The 23140-nt window shown below is 33.0% G+C and overlaps 4 protein-coding genes across 19 annotated transcripts; all 4 read right to left on the bottom strand.

Annotated features, from left to right (window-relative positions):
* Positions 1-3110: 3110 nt before the first annotated feature.
* On the bottom strand, positions 3111-7676 carry LOC107905322 (serine/threonine protein phosphatase 2A 57 kDa regulatory subunit B' beta isoform). The gene is made up of 3 exons (XM_016831953.2): positions 7207-7676; positions 5501-7098; positions 3111-3956 (listed from the first exon to the last, which is right to left on the bottom strand). The coding sequence occupies exons 2-3, from the start codon at positions 6656-6658 to the stop codon at positions 3633-3635; spliced, it is 1482 nt and encodes a 493-aa protein (XP_016687442.1). The 5' UTR covers positions 6659-7098; positions 7207-7676; the 3' UTR covers positions 3111-3632.
* Positions 7677-8850: 1174 nt separating this feature from the next.
* On the bottom strand, positions 8851-11613 carry LOC107905324 (ACT domain-containing protein ACR10). Of its 2 annotated transcripts, none has more exons than XM_016831956.2 (6): positions 11327-11613; positions 10991-11212; positions 10286-10391; positions 9772-10075; positions 9410-9694; positions 8851-9274 (listed from the first exon to the last, which is right to left on the bottom strand). In XM_016831956.2, exons 1-6 carry the CDS (start codon positions 11478-11480, stop codon positions 9131-9133), a joined length of 1215 nt encoding a protein of 404 aa, XP_016687445.2. In that variant the 5' UTR covers positions 11481-11613; the 3' UTR covers positions 8851-9130. The 2 variants fall into 2 exon arrangements, with proteins under 2 accessions (XP_016687445.2, XP_016687444.2); XM_016831955.2 differs by having other exon boundaries at positions 10991-11224; positions 11327-11611.
* Positions 11614-13334: 1721 nt separating this feature from the next.
* On the bottom strand, positions 13335-15823 carry LOC107905320 (uncharacterized). The gene is made up of 6 exons (XM_016831952.2): positions 15280-15823; positions 14575-14672; positions 14406-14477; positions 14168-14292; positions 13662-13734; positions 13335-13564 (listed from the first exon to the last, which is right to left on the bottom strand). Exons 1-6 carry the CDS (start codon positions 15587-15589, stop codon positions 13460-13462), a joined length of 783 nt encoding a protein of 260 aa, XP_016687441.2. The 5' UTR covers positions 15590-15823; the 3' UTR covers positions 13335-13459.
* Positions 15824-16731: 908 nt separating this feature from the next.
* Positions 16732-22267, bottom strand: LOC107905319 (protein PTST homolog 3, chloroplastic). 15 transcript variants are annotated; one of them, XR_005909637.1, is made up of 13 exons: positions 21822-22246; positions 21603-21722; positions 20677-20825; positions 20234-20587; positions 19899-20070; positions 19618-19681; positions 19486-19536; positions 19303-19356; positions 19027-19146; positions 18337-18461; positions 18144-18195; positions 17727-17877; positions 16732-17196 (listed from the first exon to the last, which is right to left on the bottom strand). XR_005909637.1 is itself a non-coding variant. In XM_041087659.1 (12 exons), exons 1-12 carry the CDS (start codon positions 21974-21976, stop codon positions 17779-17781), a joined length of 1515 nt encoding a protein of 504 aa, XP_040943593.1. In that variant the 5' UTR covers positions 21977-22267; the 3' UTR covers positions 16732-17778. The 15 variants fall into 15 exon arrangements, 7 of the variants coding, with proteins under 7 accessions (XP_040943593.1, XP_016687439.1, XP_016687438.1 ...); XR_005909639.1 differs by having other exon boundaries at positions 16732-17628; XR_005909634.1 differs by having other exon boundaries at positions 19471-19536; positions 21822-22217.
* Positions 22268-23140: the final 873 nt, after the last annotated feature.

Below are 23140 nucleotides of genomic sequence, written 5' to 3' on the forward strand. Positions count from 1 at the left end.
TTAATGCTCCCTCTCTCTCTCTCTCTCTCTCTCTCTCTTCTATTAAAAAGATTAGGTGGTACCCGAGTCTTTCATGAAGCTTTTTCAATGGTTGCTGACCAGATACGATTAGATAGATGTTTTTTGTTGTCCAACCATTGCTGCTCGTAATTGATATTTCTTTTTAATTTGTTACCAAAAAAAAAGAAAGATTAGGTAAAAAACTTATTTTGTTTCTCTCAATTTCGATATTAAGCAACTTGGTTTCTTTTAAAAATTTGAGTAATTTAGACGGTATCAATTTCAAAAAATGAGAAACTAAGGATAAATAATCTGTTAATATTTTCTTTTGTCGATTGTACATTTTTTATTGGTATAATAATAAATTTAGCCTTCAAAATTTACACATTTTGTCAATTTGGTCATGATTTAATAAATTTAGCCCGTAATATTTATATATTCTGTCAATTTAGTCTTGATTTAACAAATTTATCTCACAACATTTTCACGGAATATATAAACATCGAGGGCTAAGTTTGCTATTGTACCAATTAAATTTAGGGTAAACTACCAAAATAGTCGCTTTTGTTTACCTCAAATTACATTTTAATCACTTATGTTGAAATGTACGTTTTAGTCACTTGCATTATTGCGTTGTAATATTTTAGTCAGAGTCGTTAAAGGTGTAATGGTAAGCTGACGTGACACATTAAATCATTATTTGAAACAAAATTTTTAGGTTAATTTATACAATCGGTCCCCATATTTTTTTGTTTTGAGAATATTTAATTTTTTCTTTTATGTTCTTTTAACTTTTCTTTTCTTTTTCCATTCTATTCTGCTTCTCTCTGTTTTCCTCCCTTCTTCATTTCTTTTAATGTAATTTTTCTATGTTTTCCATTTGTTAAAACTAGTCCCTATACTTTTATTTTTTTGAACAATTTATTTTTTTTTTGAGTGAGGTGAGCTTGTGAACTAGTTTTAACAAATGAAAATATAGAAAACTATATGTTAAAAGAAATGAAGAAGGGAGAAAAATAGAGGAAGAAGCAGAAGAGAATGAAAAATAAAGAAAAAAAATTAAATTGCTTAAAATGGAAAAAATGTAGGAACCAATTGTAGAATTTAACCTAAAATGTGCCACGCCATCTCATCATTACATCGTTAACGACAATTAACGGATCAGTGATTAATATGTTACAACACGATAACATAAGTGACTAAAACGTAACATTTCAAATATAAGTGACTAAAATGTAACATGAGGCAAACAGAATTGACTATTTTGATAGTTTACCCTTAAAATTATATACAAGTGACAAAAATATTAATACCGTTATTAATTGCCTCTAGTTGCTCACTTTTGAAATTGACAAGGATTAAATTGCTCCAATTTTTTGAAAGGGACCAATTTGCTTAATAACAAAATTGATTGTATAATAACATTAATATTTTCATCAAATTTACATAAACCTAATTGGTATAATAACAAATTTAGCCCTCAAAATTTACACATTCTATCTTTTTATATATATATTGAATCTTTTGATTTTTTTTAAAAATTGTTATACATTTTCCAATATATTTTTTTCAGAATCAAGATCAAATTGATAAAATATGCAAACATTGAGAGCTTAATTTGTTATTATGTCAATCAAAATTATGTACAATTGATGAAAAACACTAATAACATAATTAATTATCATTAATTACTCGCTTTCAAAATTCAAAGAGATTAAATTATTCCCTATCAAACTATTATTTTTATTAAACCCAACTTAACAAACTAATTCAAAGTATTTCTATTCAACCACGGATTCAATTAATCATTAATTTCAAATTTAATCCCGGAAAAATCTCTATTTTTTTTCTTTTTGACAAATTCAAAGAACATGTCCATTATCGGTATTTACATTGAATTGTCTTTGTGTCCAATCTGTTTCCCAAAACATGACATTGCACTGTCAAACATAACATTTCTAACAGTTATAAATTCTTGTAAAAATGGCTGTCTTGTCAGTTTTTTTTTTATTTTTATCTCCAGCTACCTCAATTTGAATAATTTGCCTTTTTTCTCCTTTTAAAGAGAAGACTTAAAAAAATGAAAATTTCAAGAAGTTCATGTAATCTTTGAAAATTTGAAATTTAATTTTATATTTTTATTTTTAAAGTTTTAATTTTGTAAATTTTAAAATTTAAATTCAATTGTTTTTTTCGTCATTTTCTAATTATATGGCTATCAAGTGCATTTTTTTTAATTTCAAAATATTACACCAACTAATTTTAACAAAAAAAATTCAGTAGTGTTAACAATTAAACGCAAATCTTGAAATATGAAAAATAAGACTCAATTTTTAAAAATAAAAATAATTCAATTCAATTTTTTTTTGAAAAATACAGAGGTTTATGATATATTTTAACCTATATTCTAATACAAACAAAAAATTGATTTTTTTTGGTTAAATTAAAAACTCAAAAAGGCCATTCTTCATTTCAACATGTTCATTATTTTTATAGTGCTTCATGTTTTTCTATTTAATTATAATGATATTTCTAATTTCAAAAAGGAATCAGATATTGTAATTTAAATCAAATCCTCATAAATTTGAGCTCTTGTAAATATTTTACTTAATGATCCTAATTGAAAAAACTACCTTTCTTTTTTTTTTAAACATAATTTAATTGAACTATATATATTTTTACATAATTTTTAAATTACTATTCTTTTTAAATAATGTATCATTCATTTAAATTATACATACTTTACATAATCTAATTATATATTAAATTAGATTTAAAAATTAAAACCATTACCAACACCTCTTACCCAAAGGAATCCCCTCCTCATACTGTAATTAGTACAAATACATATATAAATTAATGATTTTATAATATTTTAATTTTGATAAATAATGTGCAATAGTACTAATTTATTAAATTAACTTTGATTTTAGACCTTATATTTTTATAAATTGATGGTTTTTTAATATACTAGTCATTGATGTTGGTCCAATTTAAATTAATAAACCAATATTCTAATTATAAAGACACATAAAAAAAAATAAACAAGTAAGCCAATATATTTTCTATACATAAAAGCAAAATTTAACATCTACCATAGAATTCTCAAATTGAGCCTTAAACTAGACTGACACCATTGTTATTGCAATAATTGGGAGAATATGAGTTTAAACGCGCTTAAGTGCGTTTTACAGAAATTATAGGTATTAAAAGGGAAGAGGAAGTGAAATACAAACCATAATCGAACCCTTGACTTCATGCAAAAAGAAAACTATCAAACAACCTAAATGTTATGTTTCTAACATTTTTAATATCCAGCAACCAGCAATCAACTTATCAGTAATCATATTCCATTAAAATGAGGAAATGATAAGGTACCAAATGCCTACTTTAATTGCTGTAAAGTTTATGATTCTAACATTTTAATATACAGCAATCAGATTCCCGGTAATCACATTCTAATGAAACTAGGACATGATAAGGACTCAAATGCCACCTTAATCTGGCAATATTTCAATGATCAAATTGAATAAAAATTTGGAGAGAAGAAAAGAATAATTATTAGAGAGGGTTAAGAGAAAGAATACCATTAAAATTGAGGAGTCTGCTTGAATCCAACTCCGACTAATCGGTTAGACTGTAACCATATGGTCTCCACCTCTTTCCGCTGCTGCATCCGCTAGTTTTTCCCATATCATTTCTCGTTGCTCTTCCACATCTCTGGCTTTGGCTTTTTTCTCTTCAAACCGTGTCTCACACTCGTCGAACAACTCGGCATCCATTTCCAAGAACATCTTCAACACATTTGCGGTTAACCCATGAATGGCCTCATTCCAATGATGTTGGATATTCCGTTCCAATGCCTCAAAGATTATCGGTAATATCACCTGCCGATTACGGGCAACTAAGCCCACAATGTGCTCATTATTCCACAAGAAGAGAGCTCTTTCTGAAACCTGCAATATAAAAGGGTTTTAGGAAGAGTCCTGAAGAAAAGTTCTCATGTTATAACTAAGACCAAAAGCAAGTCTTAAAGAAATCAATAATTTCAGATTAACCTGCGATTTGATCATTGTAATTTCATAAATTCTAAAGGGATTAAGTCGTAATTTTACCATTTTGAGCAATAAGGCCTCTACCTCCCCCACCCCCACTCTGCCTTTGAACCTGCTCCCTCCCTCAATTCTAAATTTTGATCGGCACAGTAAGATGCTAACTCGTAACCATAAATTCCAAAACAACTCAAAATTCCTTTGTATCCTTATTGACAAAAGGTAAGCTATCATGTATGAAACTTAGCTCATAAAAAAATGGTTAAGCAGTGTCCTGACTATATGGTATTTAAGGCAAAATGTCATCTAAAAAACCAAACGAAAAAGGAAAAGAAGTACAAAGACTGAAGGAGAGTCGATCAATTAAGGTATAGTCATCAGATAGAATAGTTATAGTTAAGGGAGTCATGATGATGCCACAAGGTCTAGAGAATATACAGCCGAGAAGGTTTATTGAGCCAATCAATAAGTAGTGTGATATCTAGAAATCAGTATATGTAGAAGAAATTATATTCCAATCTTGGTGAAATTATGTCATGAATTCGTGATTCAAGCAGCCATGCAAGATCAACACATGTAAGAGGAAACAACAGAAAACTTCCTAAGCAACCACAAGTAGATGTTTGGATCATCGTATATCGGTTTGTAAGCTCTAAAATAAGTGATTGGTTGGCAATAAGACATTAACTATGGACAAAGAGGAAGACTAGGAAAAGTCAATGACGCAAGACATTCTATAAAGCAAAAGAAATTTATTTTTGTTTGGTAAAGTACCATGGAAGCCCCTGTACTAGGAGTCAGATTGCATTTTGTCCCCCTTACTAAAAAAATTGGTCAAATTAGTTCCTATACATTAGATCAAAGAGCAAATCAATCGCTCTGTTAAAAATTTCATCCATTTCTTCTGTTAAAACTGGTCCCTATACATTAACATGAGGTACATGTAGCAGACCACGTCTCTATCAGGTTATTCCATCGTACACATCAGTTTTTAACTATACAAATGGATGAAATTTGTAACAGAAGTGACCAATTTGCTCATTAATCTAAGTTACGGGGACTAATTTACCCATGTTTTGAGTAGAGGGAGCAAAATGCAATCTGACTCCTAGTATAGGGGCCTCCATGGTAGTTTTACCACTTGTTTTCTTTCTGACAGAACCTCAGCCAACACAAAACCATGATAGAAGAGCCCTATCAAACAAACATAAATAAACTACACCATGGGAGAAAATAGAAACTAGTAACTTACAACTTGGACACTGAGCTATTCTATAGTCCTCAATGAGTGCAAGTATAATGTTCAAAACAAGGCAACATTTTAACACAGTTGGCATCAATTTCAATTACTATCACAATGGTTTCTAAGGTGATTGACTACTTAAACTATTGGTAATTAGTAGATAAATAATGTCAAACTCAAGATACAGAAAGGCCATTAAAGTTACCTGAAAATGAGCACTATTGAGGCATCGTGCAATCTGTCTGAAAAGTGGAACAATACATCGTTGGAACTCGGCAGTCTGCGTTGCTTCGAGTACTTCCTCAAGTTCTCCAAGGAAAAGAACTTCCTTTTGACAATTAATCATTGGCCAATACTTCAATAACCCTCTAATAACTTTATCGGCAAGCTTATAATCTTTCTCAACAAACTGTACTACACAATAAGACAATTGCTGGTGATATACCGAAACAGCTTTCGGCTTATGCAAAGGAATTAATGCTCTGACAAGGAACAACTTATGTTCTTCTTTCATGGGCAAAGTGAAACCATGAACAATACTTCCTAAAATCTCCAAAAGCTCACCAATACCACTATGTCTCTGGGTTTCATATATAAACCTATAGAAAATGTTATTTATGGCTTTCCTAATTAAGGGTCTATGCACCATGAATTTACCGTAAATCCTATGAAGAATCATTTTTATTTCCCTGGGATCCTCTGAACCAAACAAATCAATTAACTTGGAAACAAAGGTATGATCAATGTGTTTTTTGGCAACTTTGGTGTCTGTATCTGAAGAAACAATGTATCTCAAAAGAAGCTCGTAAACAAGCTGTAAATGCGGCCACGAGGGTTCCAAATAAGGTTCCTCGTCTTCAGGATCCTTGGCTTCTTGCCCCGTGTTTTCGTGAGACGCCGGCGGGAGACATCGGAATATGTTGACTACAACCATTTTAATCATCTCTTCCTGACACCGTTCCGTGATTTTACCCGACCCGGATTGAATGAAATCGACGAGTTCAAGCAACGTTTGCCGTTTGATTTCTTTCTCACGGACCAATTTCAAGGTATTGGAGAAATCCAATCGGAAGCAACAAATCTGCAATTTCCGCAGGAACAGGTTTTGCCTATCGGAAACGGCTACGTCTTTGAATAACGGCAAGGGTTCAACGGCGAACATCGGTGGCAGTGTCGTACGGGGGCAGGGATTTGAGGATTTTGCGTTATGTCCGGGCCAGGAAGCATAGTTGACGACTACAGAGGAATTCGAACCCGAACCCGGATGACCGGAACCGGGTAAACCGTACCCGTGAAAAGATCCATCAATGGAATCTGATTTCGAATGCTTCTTATGCCCTCCTTTAATAATTTTCTTAAACATATTGAATCCCACGATAAACGTTAACAAAATCCTAATGAAGATTAGGAATTCGACGGCTGTGATTTCGCGCTTTCAATGGATCGGCATGCATGGAATGTTGGTCACCGTTGATTGATCTAAAGAAAGGAGAACGGAGACTTCATCGGTTTTGTCACCGTTGGTTGATCGGGAAACTGGAGATTGTCATCGGAAAAGGGAGTTCGCCGGGATGTGGTCAGTTGATCTAACGGCGGTGGTTTTCCGACAATTAATCAACAAAGTAATTTAAGGTAAAAGAAAAAAAAAGGAAAAAGGTGAGTGAGATAAGTGGAGGGTAATTAAGGCAATTAACAGATATTTTTATTTTACAAAATATTATTTTTTTTAAATATTTTTGTTATTGGGCGCTACTCCTTGCACGCATGATGGGCTTTCGGCGACTGTTGGTGGAAGGGGATTCCCTGTCAGTCATCAAATATGTTCAGAAGAAAGGGGTTGATAGATCGGTTCTTAGGCCGATTACTTTTCATATACAACGATTGCACTTATTATTTGATGAAGTTACTTACAACTTTGTGCCCCGGACGGTCAACAATGCGGCGCACGTCCTGGAGCTAGAAGGTCGGAGGAGGAGGGTGTGTGGTAACTGGGCTGATGGTGTACCGGAGTCCGTGAGGCTGGCGGTGAAGAAGTACTGGTTGCTTTGGAGTCAAAGGGTCTGATTTTGCATGTGGTTTCGCTTTGAGGTTGGAGAAGGTTCCTTGAATCTCCAATAATAGTTTCAAAGCGTTGGTTGCTCTTGGTTGCTTGCTGAGTGTTGCAGATGCTGTGGAGAGCTCGTCTGGCTGATATTGGGTGTCGAAAAGGTGCTGCTGCAGGTTCATGAAGCTCATCTTTATTTTTTTTGATCGTTACTTTCTAGGACTAATTGATTGCTATGCGGGCCAGCTGGTTTTGTCTGCTGTTAACGTTTGTTCTTCTGTTTTGAGAACCTTTCAAATTCTTTATGAGCATGTTTATTTATAATATCAGTCTTTATTTGACAAAAATATAAACCCTTATTATAATTTAAATAAAAATTTTTATTCTTTTAAATTCTCGTAATTTATCACTCAATTAAAATCTCATTTATTATTTATATTATTTTCTATAAATATATTTATTAATATAATTATGCTTTTTACCCACATAACATGTCTAAACCTATTCATGGATCGGATCAAACTATAGTTCGATTTTAAAAATATTTTAAACCCAAACTTATTTTCAGTTTAGTGCACTCAAAAAAATTATTTCACTGTTAAAATTATTAAAACATTAAAATATTTTATATATTTTTATAATTAAATTCAAATTTTAAGATATTTTTATTATTTAAATTAAATTTGAATTAAACCGGACCAATCTGAAATAGAGGTGCTCATGGGCCGGGCGACTCGGCTGGCCCGACGGCCCGCCCGAAATATGGGAGGGTTTGGGTAAAAATATAGGCCCGAAATATGGGCTTGGACAAAAAAATGAGGCCCGATTAAAAAACGGGCCGGGCCTCGGGCACCACTTTTTTTGCCCGGGCCTGGCCCGGCTCGGCCTGAATATAATAATTTTTTTAATTTTTTAATTTTTTAATTTTAAAATACTTTAAAAATACTTTTTTAAAATTTTTAAAATTTTTAACTTTTTTTAAAATACTTTTTTAATTTTTTTTAATTTTAAAATATTTTTTTAATTTTTAAAATAAATTTTTGGTATTTATTTAAAAAACGGGCCGGGCCGAGCCCGAGCTTATAAATTTTTTCCCGGACCGGGCCTGGACATATTCTAAGCCCATATTTCGGGCCGGGCCGGGCCCGGGTCAAAATTTTTCTGGCTCGGCCCGGCCCATGAGCACCTCTAATCTGAAACATAAAAATTGGGTTTGCCGGATCGTAGACAGATCAAGTCTTGTCCTAAATGAAACACATAATAATTTGGTTCAACATGTTGAATGGATAGCAACAAATTATTAACCTTTTGGTTCAACTATGAAAATATTTTGGAATAATATCAAATTTAACCTTCTATGTTTATAATTTTATCAATTTAATCTTTATTCTTTTTTTAAGTTGAATTTATTCTCAACTTTTTAAAAAACGAAAAAAAATTGATTATCAACATTTCAAAAAAAATCAAATTGTTGTTTATAATTTTATTGTGTTCTAAAGACAACTGAAATCTTCACATGCAACATGGCAATATGCTGAAATCGGATTCCGACGTTCTTTTCAACATCTTCTGCATTTTTATGTACAAGGAAACGAAAATTGATTTAGAAATTTAGTCGGTTTGCTTTCGAGTAATAATCAAACCGACCCACCGAAGATTACTTGCGTAACAAGATACTCGTATGATATTTACCTCTATGATACAACTTTCAAATAAACATCGTCATGTATCTCCTCGATACCGACTTGTCACGATGCAAAATTTTAATGATATACAACCGGGATATTGTCATCATATTTGTTCCCAACCCATCAACAGCTTCCAAACTCCTTCCTCGATTTTTCGTCTTGGAGTAGATAAGCTAGTTCCTTCATCGAGTAGGACTCGGTATACCTCCCACTCTTGATCTCCGATCACGTGTCTCCCAATCTCCGCCTGGAAAAGAAAGAATGCGAAACGTTAATCCGAATATTATACATGTTTGAGGACACGGCATACCCGTCAAGTACACCATATCCTACGACACTTTAACAGCAAACAAGAGTAAAACCAGAAAGCATATATGCTTACCAAGAAGATGCAAGTGTTGAGCATGTTTAAAGCAAGGGTAATGTCATGAAAAACGAGCGGTCGACCCTTGCTCGATAACTCAACAGGGTTTGCAACTAGAAGCTCTGTATCAGGACCTCGGCTCACAACAGCTACACGGAGTGGTTGAAGCAGTTCCATCTGTAGCCGTGAAGACAATGCACGTTGCATGCTAGGATCAATGATCTTCTTCCCATCAGCTTGTGTTATAAACAAGTCGATCTCGCACTTTCTTCCTTGTTTTAGATAAAACCGTCCGTATGAGATCTAGTTTACATCATATAAACAAGGGCAGTAAGATGGCGATACTTGTGTTTCGGTTTTACATAGGCTAAGAATTTTACCTGAATGTTGTAATCCTTCAGAGTTCTCATTATGTCATAAAGAAGACCTTTATGGTCTTGACAAACGATCTGAACGAGCGTGTGAGCCGGACTGAAGGAGTTGTCCATTGTGACGGAAACGTTGTTAGAAGTACGTAATACAACATCATTGGTTATTGCGGATGAGAGAAATGGAGATGCTTGAGAACATGCGGTAACTTCGGGTCCAACTTTTTCTATATTGCAGCTAATTATAGCAGCCTGCATAACTTCTACCAACGCTTCATACGTCTCCTCCTGCCGCATTTTTGTATGTAATAGTTCCCTAGGAGAAAAACAATCAAATATATACAAGATGCATTAGCTTATCAAAGATAGTATCTTCGTAAAACCGATCTGAATCTGCAAAATACGAAGTTCAAGCATATACATGCATTCCTAATCCACATTTGAAGTCACTTAAAAGAAGCCTAACTGATTGAAGCAAATCGAACATAATACGTATATAAACCAAAAGGAACTTGTAATACAAAACCTTGTATCAGTGACAAAGAACAAGTTCATCACCGTCCCGACTGGAGTCGTCGATACCTTCAATTTCTTTATATTGAGTTCGAGTTTAGAAAAAACTGCTGTGACATCTGCCATGAAAAAGCACCTATAATTCATTCACTAAATATAGTTTAGACCCACATTTTCAATGCTCAAATTCTTCTATAATTGATGAAACTAACAAAGAGGAAAGTTAAAGGTTAAATTCTGATATCAGTCCCTGTACTTTTACTTTTAAACTTTTAAAATTTTAAAATTTCAGTCCTCAAAAAACAATAATTGTTAAATTCATTAAGTTTGGTTATTTCCAAAATTTGATGGGACAAACATATTATCATACGTCTCATGCCATGTTAGCTTGTTATTTTCATATAGTACTCACCAAAAACCCAGTTAATAGTCATTTGCAACAAAATTGAAATTTCAAAATTCGAAGATATAAAGAACTTGGAATTTCAAATCGGAGAAGATAAACTAATTCTACAACAGTTCGCCTAGCAAAAGACTAGTAATTGATTTTAACCAAACGAATTTAACTGCTAGGGTTTGAGTCAGACTAAAATACAGGGACTAAATCCACAAATTTCACAGAGTATAAAGACTAATGAATTTAACCAAAAATAAAAGATCTTAGCAATCCTAAAATTCAATATAATGAAAGAACCCCGAATCAAGAACAAAAGCTTACCATGTGAAAGGCCTTTTCTATCATAACAAAAAAGCTTGATAAGAAACACATCTGTAACCATTGAAGACTGTAATTCAGAACTGTAATATGAAATACCAAAAGCTGAAGAACAAGAAGGGCAAGTCCCAATTAATCTGTTCTTCAACAATTCCCATCTACAAGTATCCCATTTTATAATTGGCTTAGGAATCACCCAAAACACTATGTAACACCATTTCCCATCTGTAGATACATCTTCACAAAAAAAAAAAGACCATAAAAAAGTCAAAATATCAAATTCTCAATATCTTCACAAAATCAAAACTGAAATACAAAACTGGATTTTTAGTTTTTTACCTCCTCTAACAATGGTGAGACCAAAAAAGAGTAAGATACGGCATAAATCACAGCCTAAACCGGTTTTGTCAGGGCAGTTAATGGTGATGACACTGGGTTCTGCTTCATTCTTTGATTGATTTATGATCACTACGTCGTCGTGTAGGATACCCATACCTTTGCTCTTATTCTAAGCTTTCAGAAAAACAAAAAACCATTGAATGATTCTTGATTTTTATTCATTTGGGGGCTGGGAGTGCTTTGATTTGGCTGTTTTCGAAGGTCCCAGAGAATATAAACTGTAAAAGTACTTACATTTCGACTTTCTAATTAAAAAAATTAGTATATCTCATTTTGGGGAAAATGTAGTACTACGTAAAAATGGATGAAATTTTTAATAAAATAATTAATTTATTCTTTAATTTAATGTATAAGAACTAATCTATCTATTTTTTTAATAGAAAAGACGGATGCAATCTCCATAATACTTTAGTTCATATTACATTAGTCACAAAAATAAATTATTAAAAAAATTCATAAAAATAAAAAATTATAAAATTAGGGTCGCTTAATTGATTTTTAACTCAACTCGATCGATTCTTTCTCTTGTTTCGGATTGATGTATTGATCGATTTCCAATCTAAGTCCGATTTCAACATCATTGAAAATAAATATAATTATTTATAAGGACATAAGTTTTGCTAATTTTTTTATATGTATATAAGTTTTAATAAAATTACTATTTCTATTAGATAAAATTTGAAACAAAAATTTACTCATGCCATATTTGTGTAATAATATCTATTTTATTTCATATTTTAATCATTTTTATGGTAAAATTATCATGAGGACCTTTATACCAGGAGCAAGATTATATTTTATTCCATCTACTCAAAAAAATATCCAAATTAGTCCTTATAAGTTAATTTAAAGAGTAAATTGATCATTTCTATTAAAAATTTTATCTATTTATACAGTTAAAAACTAGCGCGGCTGACGGAATAACTAGACATTGATATGTGTCGCACTACATATATCTCATACTAACGTATAAAGACCAGTTTTTAATAATAAAAATAAATAAAATTTTTAACGGAATAATTATTTTACTTTTTAATTTAAAATATAAAAATTAATTTTTTAATAAAACAAATAAAATACAATTCAACTCTTATTATCGTGATTCCACGATACTTTTACCATTTTTTTATGGAATCTAATATCAACCGGAAATGAAGATATTTTGATTTTACCTGTTACTTTCACTCCATTGGGTCAGCATTTACGTTACCCGATCGTGACTCACCCGCACACGGGCTATTGGCCGCCATCACGTGTCGTATTTTCTGGATGGTCCCCATTGGTCACGTGACTTTCTAAGGCTTTAAAACCTAGGTTCCTGGAAAAAGTTACCTTTTGTCATTTGTCAACTATACGTCACCGTTTCGATTTTTTTTAATAATAATATTAAAATTAATACAAAATTTCTCATCCAATAAGATCTCACCACTTGTTAATGATCAATCCAGCAAAGCACACATGAAAACTACATTTTTTATTTTAAATATATATTTTTCATTATTTATTTATTTTAAAACTCGATATTTATAGATGTTAAAATCTTCGTAAAATTAATTTTCCATGAAATCCATGCTTAAAATTTATGAAAAGGTACATCATACTTGACCCCAACATTAACAGATGTCAAGATTAAAGCACTTTCATAAACATATGACAATCTAATTCTCATCATTTAGAACATATTGAGATTAAAGTACTGTTATAAATATACTTTAACACTCATGAATGTCGAGATTAGTTTTATTTAATAGAGATTCTCTCAAGAATCTTATACTTACACCGATACAAATTCGACTTATGATATACTAAAGTTAAAGTACCTAGAAGGCCCTATAATATAAGGGTTGGATTAAATTAATACTAAACCCTAAACCGCAAACCATAAATGTTAGACTCTAAATTTTTAAGTCTAAATATTGTATATAAATTAATAAAAAAAACTTTGATCTACGAAGATGGAATATATTAATTGAATTGTTAAAATATTTATCATACAAAAAATTATGAAAGTGTGTAAACTATTTTAGTCGTACACATGCCAAGTTGAAAGACAAAAGGCAGAGCTTGGATGAATCAATAACTAAGGCCAAGTTGAAGTCCAAGAGCAGCATGGATAAGAAACAATGCCATTATCCCACTGCCTAAAATCCCATGCACATTTCTCAATCCAGGTTTACCCTACAAAATGAAACCATTATAGTATAGAAAAATAAACATAATAATGAAAAAGAGATTGTCTGTTTTAGGATCAAACCAAATGTTTTCATCAATTTACCTCAAACAATGTTGGCAAAATGGTTTGGATTGTCAATAGAGTAAGACCAATGAAACCTGTAACAGCATGTGGACTGCAAAAAAAACACAAAGATGACATTCATGGTGGCTTATATACATTTCAAGAAATATAAAGATGGAAGGTAAAAGTACCATGAAGTCCCTTGTATTAGGAGTCAGATTGCATTTTGCTCCCTTTATTCAAAAATGGGCAAATTAGTCCATGTGCATTAGATCAAAGAGCAAACTAATTATTTCTATTAAAAATTTCATCTATTTCTGTTGTTAAAAACTAGTGTGGCTCACATATACCTCATTCTGACGTACGTGAACCAGTTTTCAACAGTAAAATAGATAAAAATTTTAAGAAAGACCAGTTTGCTATTTAATCTAATGTGGAGGGACAAATTTATCTATTTATTAAGTAGAGGAAGCAAAATGCAATCCAACTTTTAGTACAAGAGCTTCCATGATACTTTTACATAAGATGGAACTATATATGATTACCTTTCAAAAATAGGTTTGTCTGAAGTTAAAAGAGATGTTACTCCACCTGTTGCTCCTAAAGCAAAGAAGAAAAACATACCACCTAGAAGTTTCGGGTGCAAATCTTTAGCCTTGGCCTTTTCCTCCTAACATGATCAGAGAAATTAAAACCGTTACGATAGGTTGATCTTTCACGGTTTTTTAGTTTTCTCCGTCATTCACGACTGAAAACCAGTTCGGGTTTTTAAGACTTTCTTACCACATCATCGGAATAACGAATGCGGAAGCCTAGATATGTTCCATACCCTCCCATGGCAAAAAGCACTACTGCCTAATAACATAAGAAAAAAAACATAGCTAAGAATAATGTGAAAGGTAAAGCAATTTCCAACAGATAAATTCAGAAAAAAGGCATAGAATCTTTATACCATATTGCCAGGGTGCCCCCAATGGACAAGCCAATCAGGTAGATTCCATGATTTCACTAGCTCAACAAAAGGACCAAAGAGAGACCTTACAGTCCCAGCTGCTTGTGAACATATTCAAAGCTTGAAATAATTAGCAATGATCCAAATTCTACCTCTCTATCTACTAGTTTATCCAACATATCAATCAAATTCCATGGAGCTTAACAGCAATCATGGTAAAAAACACTTTGTTGAGGGGAGGTCAGACTCGCTCTGGGAAAAATCTTCTCAAACGGCAGAGGTATTGTACCCGGGGTGTCTATCCTTGATTTTATCTCCCAACTCGGCCCATGAACCCATCGAGGGCTCTCCGCGGAGTGGAAGACAAAACCCGAGCATAGACACCCGGGGCATAATAGCTCCACCGTTTGAAGGGTCTGTCACCTCCTAACACTTGGAAAACTTTTCCAGAGAGTCCGACCTCCTGTCAGCAACATCCCATAGACTTCCTCTTTGATATGGAACTGAGAGTATTTCAAACAATATATTACCACAAAACTTGTTAATACATTCGCATATGACATTTACATATTAAATTTTTCTACATTAGAGAATCATTTGAAAAGATCATATAAAACATTCTAGAAAAGAAAATATGAGAGCAGCCATGGACTAAACCAGTAAGTCAAAACGAAGCAACTGCAGCATATATTAGCTACTATATACCTCCAGGAAGAGCAGCCAAAACTAGTAAAGGCAAAGGAGTGAAAGAGTACAATAATGTTTCACTAGACTCCTCCATTTCTTCCACTTTCACATCATCTCCTCCATTATCGACTTCACTAAGCTCATTTTTTGCAGCAAAACATTGACTGAACATAACATTTGTCTTTCTTTTTGCTTGCAATACTAAAGGCAAACACTTGGTGGGCATGCCAAAAGAGGTAGGCAAGGGATAAGGAAATGGAGCTGCAACAGTAGGGAGGATAGGGGTAGGCCTTGTACAAAAGGCATGGAATACATTTGCCAAAGCCATTTATGAAACAAGAAAAACAAAAGTTGGGGAAAAGGGCAAAGGAATGAAAGAATGTCAGAGCTTGAAGACGAGGATTAGAGAAAAGAGCTTAATTGAGAGAGGAAAGGTGAAGAAAGAGACACGCCAATAGATTGTGGAACCTTTACACGTGCTCTCCATACGCTTCCTTTCCTTTCTAGATTGTTTCAATGATTTGGGAGTCTCTTCGTATCGGTTCGTAGGTTAATTGTTCGTAGATTAATTGATTTAATGTCTCTCAATCATTCGGTTTAGAATATTTTAACCATAATTTTGAAAACCTAATTTAATTAATCTAAATTTAAATTTGATTTAATAATAGAAAGTTAATAATTTAAAATTCATTCATCAAATGCAAATTCAAATTTAAAACTAACTCGAACTCGAAAAATATTTACACTTCGAAGTAATCAGAGTCCAAAATAACTCAAATAAATAAACCCAAAATGACTTAAACTTGAAGGAATCGGTACCCATAGTGGCTCAATATGAAAAACCAAAGTCTTAAACCTAAAAGGATTCGAACCTAAAGCAAAAACAATCCTAACTCTAAATTAACTCAAACCTAAATTGATCTAAACTCGAAATTAACCTGACCCAAAATAATCTCGAAAATTTTATGACCCAAATTAATCAAATTCAAAACAACCCGAACTATCAAATTCTATTTCAACCTTTTAGTTACTACAAAAGAACATTGATTTAGAAAAAAAAATCCACTATTCAATGGTTGTGTATTATCATGATTCAGCAATTCATGAAAATTCTACAATGGGTTACGTTTTAACTAGAAAATTTGACATTGATATAAAATTAGAAATTTTAATATAATTTAAAAATTTTGGTATAAGCTTTTAGAGAGGAAAAAAATGTCATCTTTAAAGCTAAACTGAGTTAAATCTTGAGTTTTTCTACCTTTTATTATTAAGTTGATTAAGGTGAAAAATGGAAAGAATCAGCCACAATCTCATATACAACGTACTTTGAACTGTGAGTAATTCAGTATATGAGAACAGGAAAATTTGCACTGAAAACTGATCAAACCATCAACATTTCAAGAAATGCTATATAGGAGCTTATTATTTGCAGGAAACTCCTTGGCTGCAACTTGTTAAGTTCCCATGTTTCAAATTCCCAACTCACTGAATCTTTAAAGCTCTGAACTCAATGGGCAAATTTTGGTGGACAAGGTTCCACCAAAAGTTCCTACAAAACCTCCTACAAGATTCCGAGATACTCGATGTTTTACGTAAACCAAAAGATATACACAGTCGCTGAAAGTCATTTGTACAAATTCTAGCACTAGATAGAAAAAAAAAAAACCTATTGCTTCAATGTCTTTCTACTGTGGGTCACTGGAAAAAAACTTACACAACTATTACCTTACCTATCAAAAGTTATATAGGATTTTGGTGATATCACAAGGAAAACATTGAAGTCTTTATTTTGTGTTCGACCGGAAATGGATGACTTCACTCCCCAAATCCTGTGGCCATGCATGAAACAAGCCAACATCCCCAATGCAAGCAACGAGCTTTCTCTGTTCTAATCGACATCATAGGATGCTAAAACCAATCCACCACTTTGCTCTTGGCAAACAATCAGCAATTACGAGTATAAATTAACAATGGCACATCAGCACACATTTTAAATCTTGTAGAGGGTCAGTTGGCTCCTTCAAGAGAAGTCTTTGAAGTGTCATCCGCCGGGCAACCAACTGCACCCCCAACAACCACAGGTATGTCCCCCGAAGGAGGGTGTTGTCTCCTGTGCTCTACCAAGAGCCAGCGTGCTATGAGCGGCTGCCCTGAGGGCTCTTGGCAGAGCACGGAAGACAAAACCCTCTCCCTGGGGATAATTCCTTCAGTTGTTGGTTGTCTGGCAGACGATACTTCGAGGACTTCTCCAAAGAAACCGACCAACCCTCAACAAATCTTAAGATGGAAGTAGTAGACATCTTCACTACTTCAAAAGTATAGGTAGGGCTCCCTATGCCATATCAAGGACTCTCAAAGTTTAGGCTGACATCAGTTTAGGCTTAATAAGCAACCAGAAACCCAAGAGTATCAAATATAATATGCTGTAAGAATGGAGATTACTCATAGAAAAGCCATTTTACCTTAATGTTAATGCAGAATACAAAGAATCTCTCTCTTTTATCCAACCGAAATTTATCTATCAACTCGGAGAATGTTGTTACATATTCTACTGCTGGTTGTTGACTCTCTTTGAGGATCAAGTGTCCATTGACCGTCGACAACAAATTTTATCTGCAATTTAAACAAAATGATGGAATGAAAGTCTTAAACGGTATCGCTTACTATCATTCAAAAAACAAAGTATCAGTTTTAGGATATCTATAGGAATCTAAACAGCATAAAATATGCAGGGCAGCCCTTTGAAGTGAATTGAAAACCAAATGGTTTGGAGATACGAAACAAAATGTGTAGAAGTAAACACATTAATATGTCGGTTGCGAATATAGCAATGTAGCCACTAAGACAAAGTTATTATGTTATTCAGTAGTTCATAATACCTCGTATACCCCAGGATAAAGCCATAGCACCGTTGACCAGATTTTGGACTTACTGGCAAGTATGTGAAACGTAATAAGTTCGAAAATCATATACTACTAATAACAAAATGTGATCGCACATCACATATAATTTAATCTAAAAATACCAATAATCAAACAAAAAAGTTATTCGACAAAAGAGAACATGGAACACCTTGATTCAAGGGGGGTTTTAGTGGTAGAAGATGGCTTAGGATCCAATTTAATCTGATGATGCCAACCATTGAAGCTACCAGATACTTCCACAATTTCACCATCTCCAGTGTATTCAAGTTGCACCTATTATTGTAGTAAAAAAATCAGTTTTGTTTGGTTTGATATTTACTTGAAAAAAAAAACTACAATAACAAGAAGCAAGAAAATCATAGGGGAGATCAACACAAAAGGATAACATAATCTCATTCTCCGAATAATTTTAGTAAGAAAATAATAGGGTTAACTCATTATTCGGGGTCTGAACTTGGCAACACTCTCACATTGAGGCCTGAACTTTTTTTAATCCATGTTTGTCCTTAAACTTGATAATTGTTCCCATATTGGAGGTTTGAACTAGGAAATTGTTCCCACATTAGGGCTTAAACTTTTTTTTGTCCAAGTTAGTCCCTAAACAAGGTAATTGCTTCCCATACTGGGGACCAAACTTTAGGGTTTTCAAGGAAATAGCAGGGACTAACTTGGACCAAACAAAAGTTCAGGCCCCAATGTGGGAGTAGTTGCCAAGTTCAAGCCCCAAAAAGTGACTTAACCCAAAATAATATTATGATCCTTAAAAATATATATAAACAAAATAGTGGAAAACAGAAAAAGAATGAAGAAGCCAACCAAGACTGCTACAAAAATGTACCTCTTGTAGGCCCGATAAGCTTTCTTCAGCAGCAAGCAATTCAGCATCCTTCTCAGAGACAAGTTTTTGAGCTTTTTGGATCTCTGTTTCAGCCTTGTTTTGCATGGAAGCCAAAGCAATCTAGAGAAAAAAAGAGTGATAAGAAAAGTTATACTGATATGAACCCTCAAAAAATGCGTAGCAAAAATGTGTATGTCGGACTTTATACAGTACATGTGCAAGAATCATAAAAAATGGTTTACAAAGAAACATGCCTTCGGAAAATAACTAATGTACCTTTTCCTTTTCAATCTGCTCCTTCAATAGGGATAATTCTAATTCCTTCTGGTGCTATTCACACGAAGAGAAGCAATAAAGACGTTAATGGTTTATTTATGTTAAGAAAAAAAACTTTATATACCGACAAAACTACAGAGAAATAGTTAGTGGTAAGAGACATTATACATTAAAATTATATACCAGCAAAAACTGGAGATGATTAATCTCAATTATGGTGTCCCTTCCAGTGGTCTGCAACAAAAAGGAACATACAATGAGATATTATATGTGAAAAGAAACACTGCATTTAAACCGAATTAGACATAGAAAAACCTTGGAATCCAAATCCTCCCTCGAATCATCACTGTTTAGTGTTTGAGCTTCCATCTTGTCATAACTGCAAATAAATTAAATCCTGGGTCAACTATGTTACTTGGACAATACGGTTTGTTAAATTTCATTTTCCCCAAGATTTCTATGTATTTGGAGGGTCCTTGGAGGATTGTCAAACACAGGTATTTTGAGAAAAAAGAAGAGTCGAAGCAACATAAAAGTTTAATGACACTAAACCACTCACTGATCAGAAAGTAATACGAGCTTAATGAATGGCTAACCTCCAAGGAAGATAATCCATTGCTACAGGAGGAGCAACCTGCTTGGCGACTGTTGCACTTCCATTCGATTTGGAGACAGCATCATCAGCATTTCTCAAGCGATCTTCACTTCCTGTCCTTGATTGAGTTGCTACTTCATCATTAGTTTCATTTAATTTCTCGTAAACAGTATCTGCATAGCAAGCACCTACAGATACTTAACTTCATTTTTCGAACCGACCAAATAAATAAAGTAGCAAATTTTCAATTTTGAAACATCCACTATCATTCTTTCTGGGAATGTACTAGCGTATTGAGGAAATACTAACAGCTGCTATTTATCTACTGAAACTTACACTCGATTGCATCCAAATCTCCATTCTGAACAAATCTCGCAACTTTTTCCTCCAAAATTGACATGGCCGGAGATTCTTCAGGCATGAAACTACTATCATCAGAATTCTGGTCCAGATTAACACTCAAACTCCCAGAATAGTTTTCCTCGAACGGGAGCAAAGTTGATGTGGAAACATCTTCAAGCACGGTGCTTTCCATTTCCATTTGATCTCCTGAAGTATACACTGTAGTTTCCCTCATGCAATTATGGTCATCGGAATCAATATCCTCTGCAACCAACTTATTCTCCGTGTTGAAAGCTTCGGTTGACAAAGGAACAACTTCGATTGCATTCTCACTCTTTAGATATTGACCTTCAAAACAATAGAAACAGGTTACCAACAACACTAAAGTTCGATTAAAACGAGAGGGTTCATGCATTGGTAAAGAAATTTATATTGACCTTCAAAAGTATCTTCCGAATCACTGGTGGCATTGTGCTTTTGAACTACGCTTGTATCTGCAATAAATCCATCGGTTTCTGGTGAGCTCGAAAGAAGCTTTTGGATGAGCTTGTATCCTCTCCTTCGAACAATGTTAGCCAGATCATTCCTAAAGAGGAACAATTAAGCAACAGGGTTTAAACTCGGTTCCTTTCATGCCAATCATTAGTAATTTAGAAACATATATATCTCCAAAATAAAAACTTGGTTTGATTCAAGGCCAAAAGGTTTAAACTTTATTCATACAAACCCCCCCAATTTCCCTAACAAATTAAATAACAAATAAAAACTTGATCTTAATCAAGACCCAAAGGTTAAACTTTTCATACAAACCCCAAATTTCCCTAACAATTCAAATAACAAATCAGAACTTTGGTCTTAATCAAGGCTAAAAAGCTTACATTGTTCATTCAAACCCACAATTTCCATAACAATTCGAATAAACAATCAAAACTTGGTTTTATTCAAAGCCAAAGTTTAAACTTTTTTCATACAAACCCCACAATTTCCCTAACAATTAAGACCAAAAGGTTAAACATTTCATACAAACCCCCCAATTTCCCTAACAATTCCAATAACAAATCAGAACTTGGTCTCAATCAAGGCCAAAAGGTTTAAAATTTTTTCATACAAACCCTCAATTTCCTTCACGATCCAAATAAACAATCAAAATTTGGTTTCAATCAAAGCCAAAGTTTGAACTTCTAATACAACCCACAATTTCCTTCACGATTCAAATAAACAATCAGGACTTTGTTTCAATCAAGGCCAAAAGGTTAAACTTTTTCATACAAACCCCTAATTTCCCTAACAATTCAAATGAACCCCTTTTCAAATGAAACAAAATAAATTAACAAAAACTATAAATTTTCAACTGTAAAATTACCTTCCATGCTGAGAAAGTTCTTTAAAGGAAGGAACATGACCCTCTGGAAGCCCAACCTCAGCTACAAATTTCCTTATATCATTACACAGTTCCTCATTACTCTTTACCTTTCTCCCACTCCTAAAACAAAGAAACAAATAACAAAACCAATGAGGAAACTAAAAAGGCAATTGAACCGTTAATAAAAATAAAAGAAACTTTATACAAAAAAGTACGAACCTGGGTCTTTTAATAGAAAAAGCACATATTTTTAAGCTTCTTCTAGGTCTATATTCATGGGTTTTCCAGCTTATCCATTGTTGTGGCTTTGATGAGAAGATGGGGTTATGAGAAGAGAAGGAAATGGAAGTTGAAAATTGAAACAAAGCTGCCATTGTGAGTGAAACCTTGATGTAGCATTGAATACTTTATTATCGTTCTATAATGTTTTCATGTCAGACAAAGCAGTCTTAGATTTGGGATACACAGGCTTTATATATTTATAATTAAAGATTTCAGGTTTGAGGCTCTGTTTAGAATTTGCTGAAAACAAGGTGGTGGGTTGCTGGTGTTTTACAAGATTTTTTAGTTTAATAGTATCAATGGAGTTATTTTAAACTGTCAATTTGATGATTTTGTTGAAATGAAATCTCAGTAAGACATTATCTTTAAGATTTTTTTGTTCCAAGTTTTTCTGTGTTTTTCTTTTAGATAACTTTGAACAAGTATTGTCATTTGGAAGGCCCAAAAGGAATGGTTTTTCTTGCCAAACTAGCCCACAAAGTTGTTTCCAATGCTGGGTTTTGAAGACAAATTGAGTAGCATAAAAAAACCATATTTAAAAGATGATCAGTATTGTTTTTTTTTTCTTTTAATTTCTCAAAGTATCTATAAGAGCAAGTCCGGTAAGTTAATTATGCGTATTCTATAGACCGTCAAGGGGTAAATGGTAGTCACGAGTTTAAAGTTGCTCCATACCCAATGCGATGATTGAACTCGACTACTAATTAAGGTAGGAGAGATTTTTACCATTTCACCAACTCTCATGCTTTGAAATTTCATTTCACTTGTTTTAAAGTTTATATAATATTTTTTTATAAATTAAGTAAACTTTATACTATAAAATATTAAAAGATATATTATTTTGTTTATGTTTAGAAATTTAGTAAATAAATAAATATAGGCAAATTGAAACAAATTTAAATTAGCTATTTATAAATATGAACAAACTTTAGTAAAAATTAAAATTCATATTTCAGGTCGGGTTGATATTGGACAATTATATATAGTATTGATGGAGGAAAAACTTCTCAAGAACTATTACTTTTTGTAGGCTTTGACCCTCTTTTGTAACAAAAAAAAAAGTAAGTACAAAGCGACTGAAAATATGTAAAATGCATATAAAATTTATATTATATATTAAAAGTTAATTGAGTTAGTATTAGTTATCAATAAGATCTCAACTTAGTTAGGAAATTATCAAATATCTCTTCATTTTATGAAATAAAATTGTTATTTTAAGGGTATTTATGTCTTTTTAATATATATACGTTAATACG

This window comes from Gossypium hirsutum, chromosome D01 (assembly GCF_007990345.1).
Source record: "Gossypium hirsutum isolate 1008001.06 chromosome D01, Gossypium_hirsutum_v2.1, whole genome shotgun sequence".
NCBI lineage: Eukaryota > Viridiplantae > Streptophyta > Magnoliopsida > Malvales > Malvaceae > Gossypium > Gossypium hirsutum.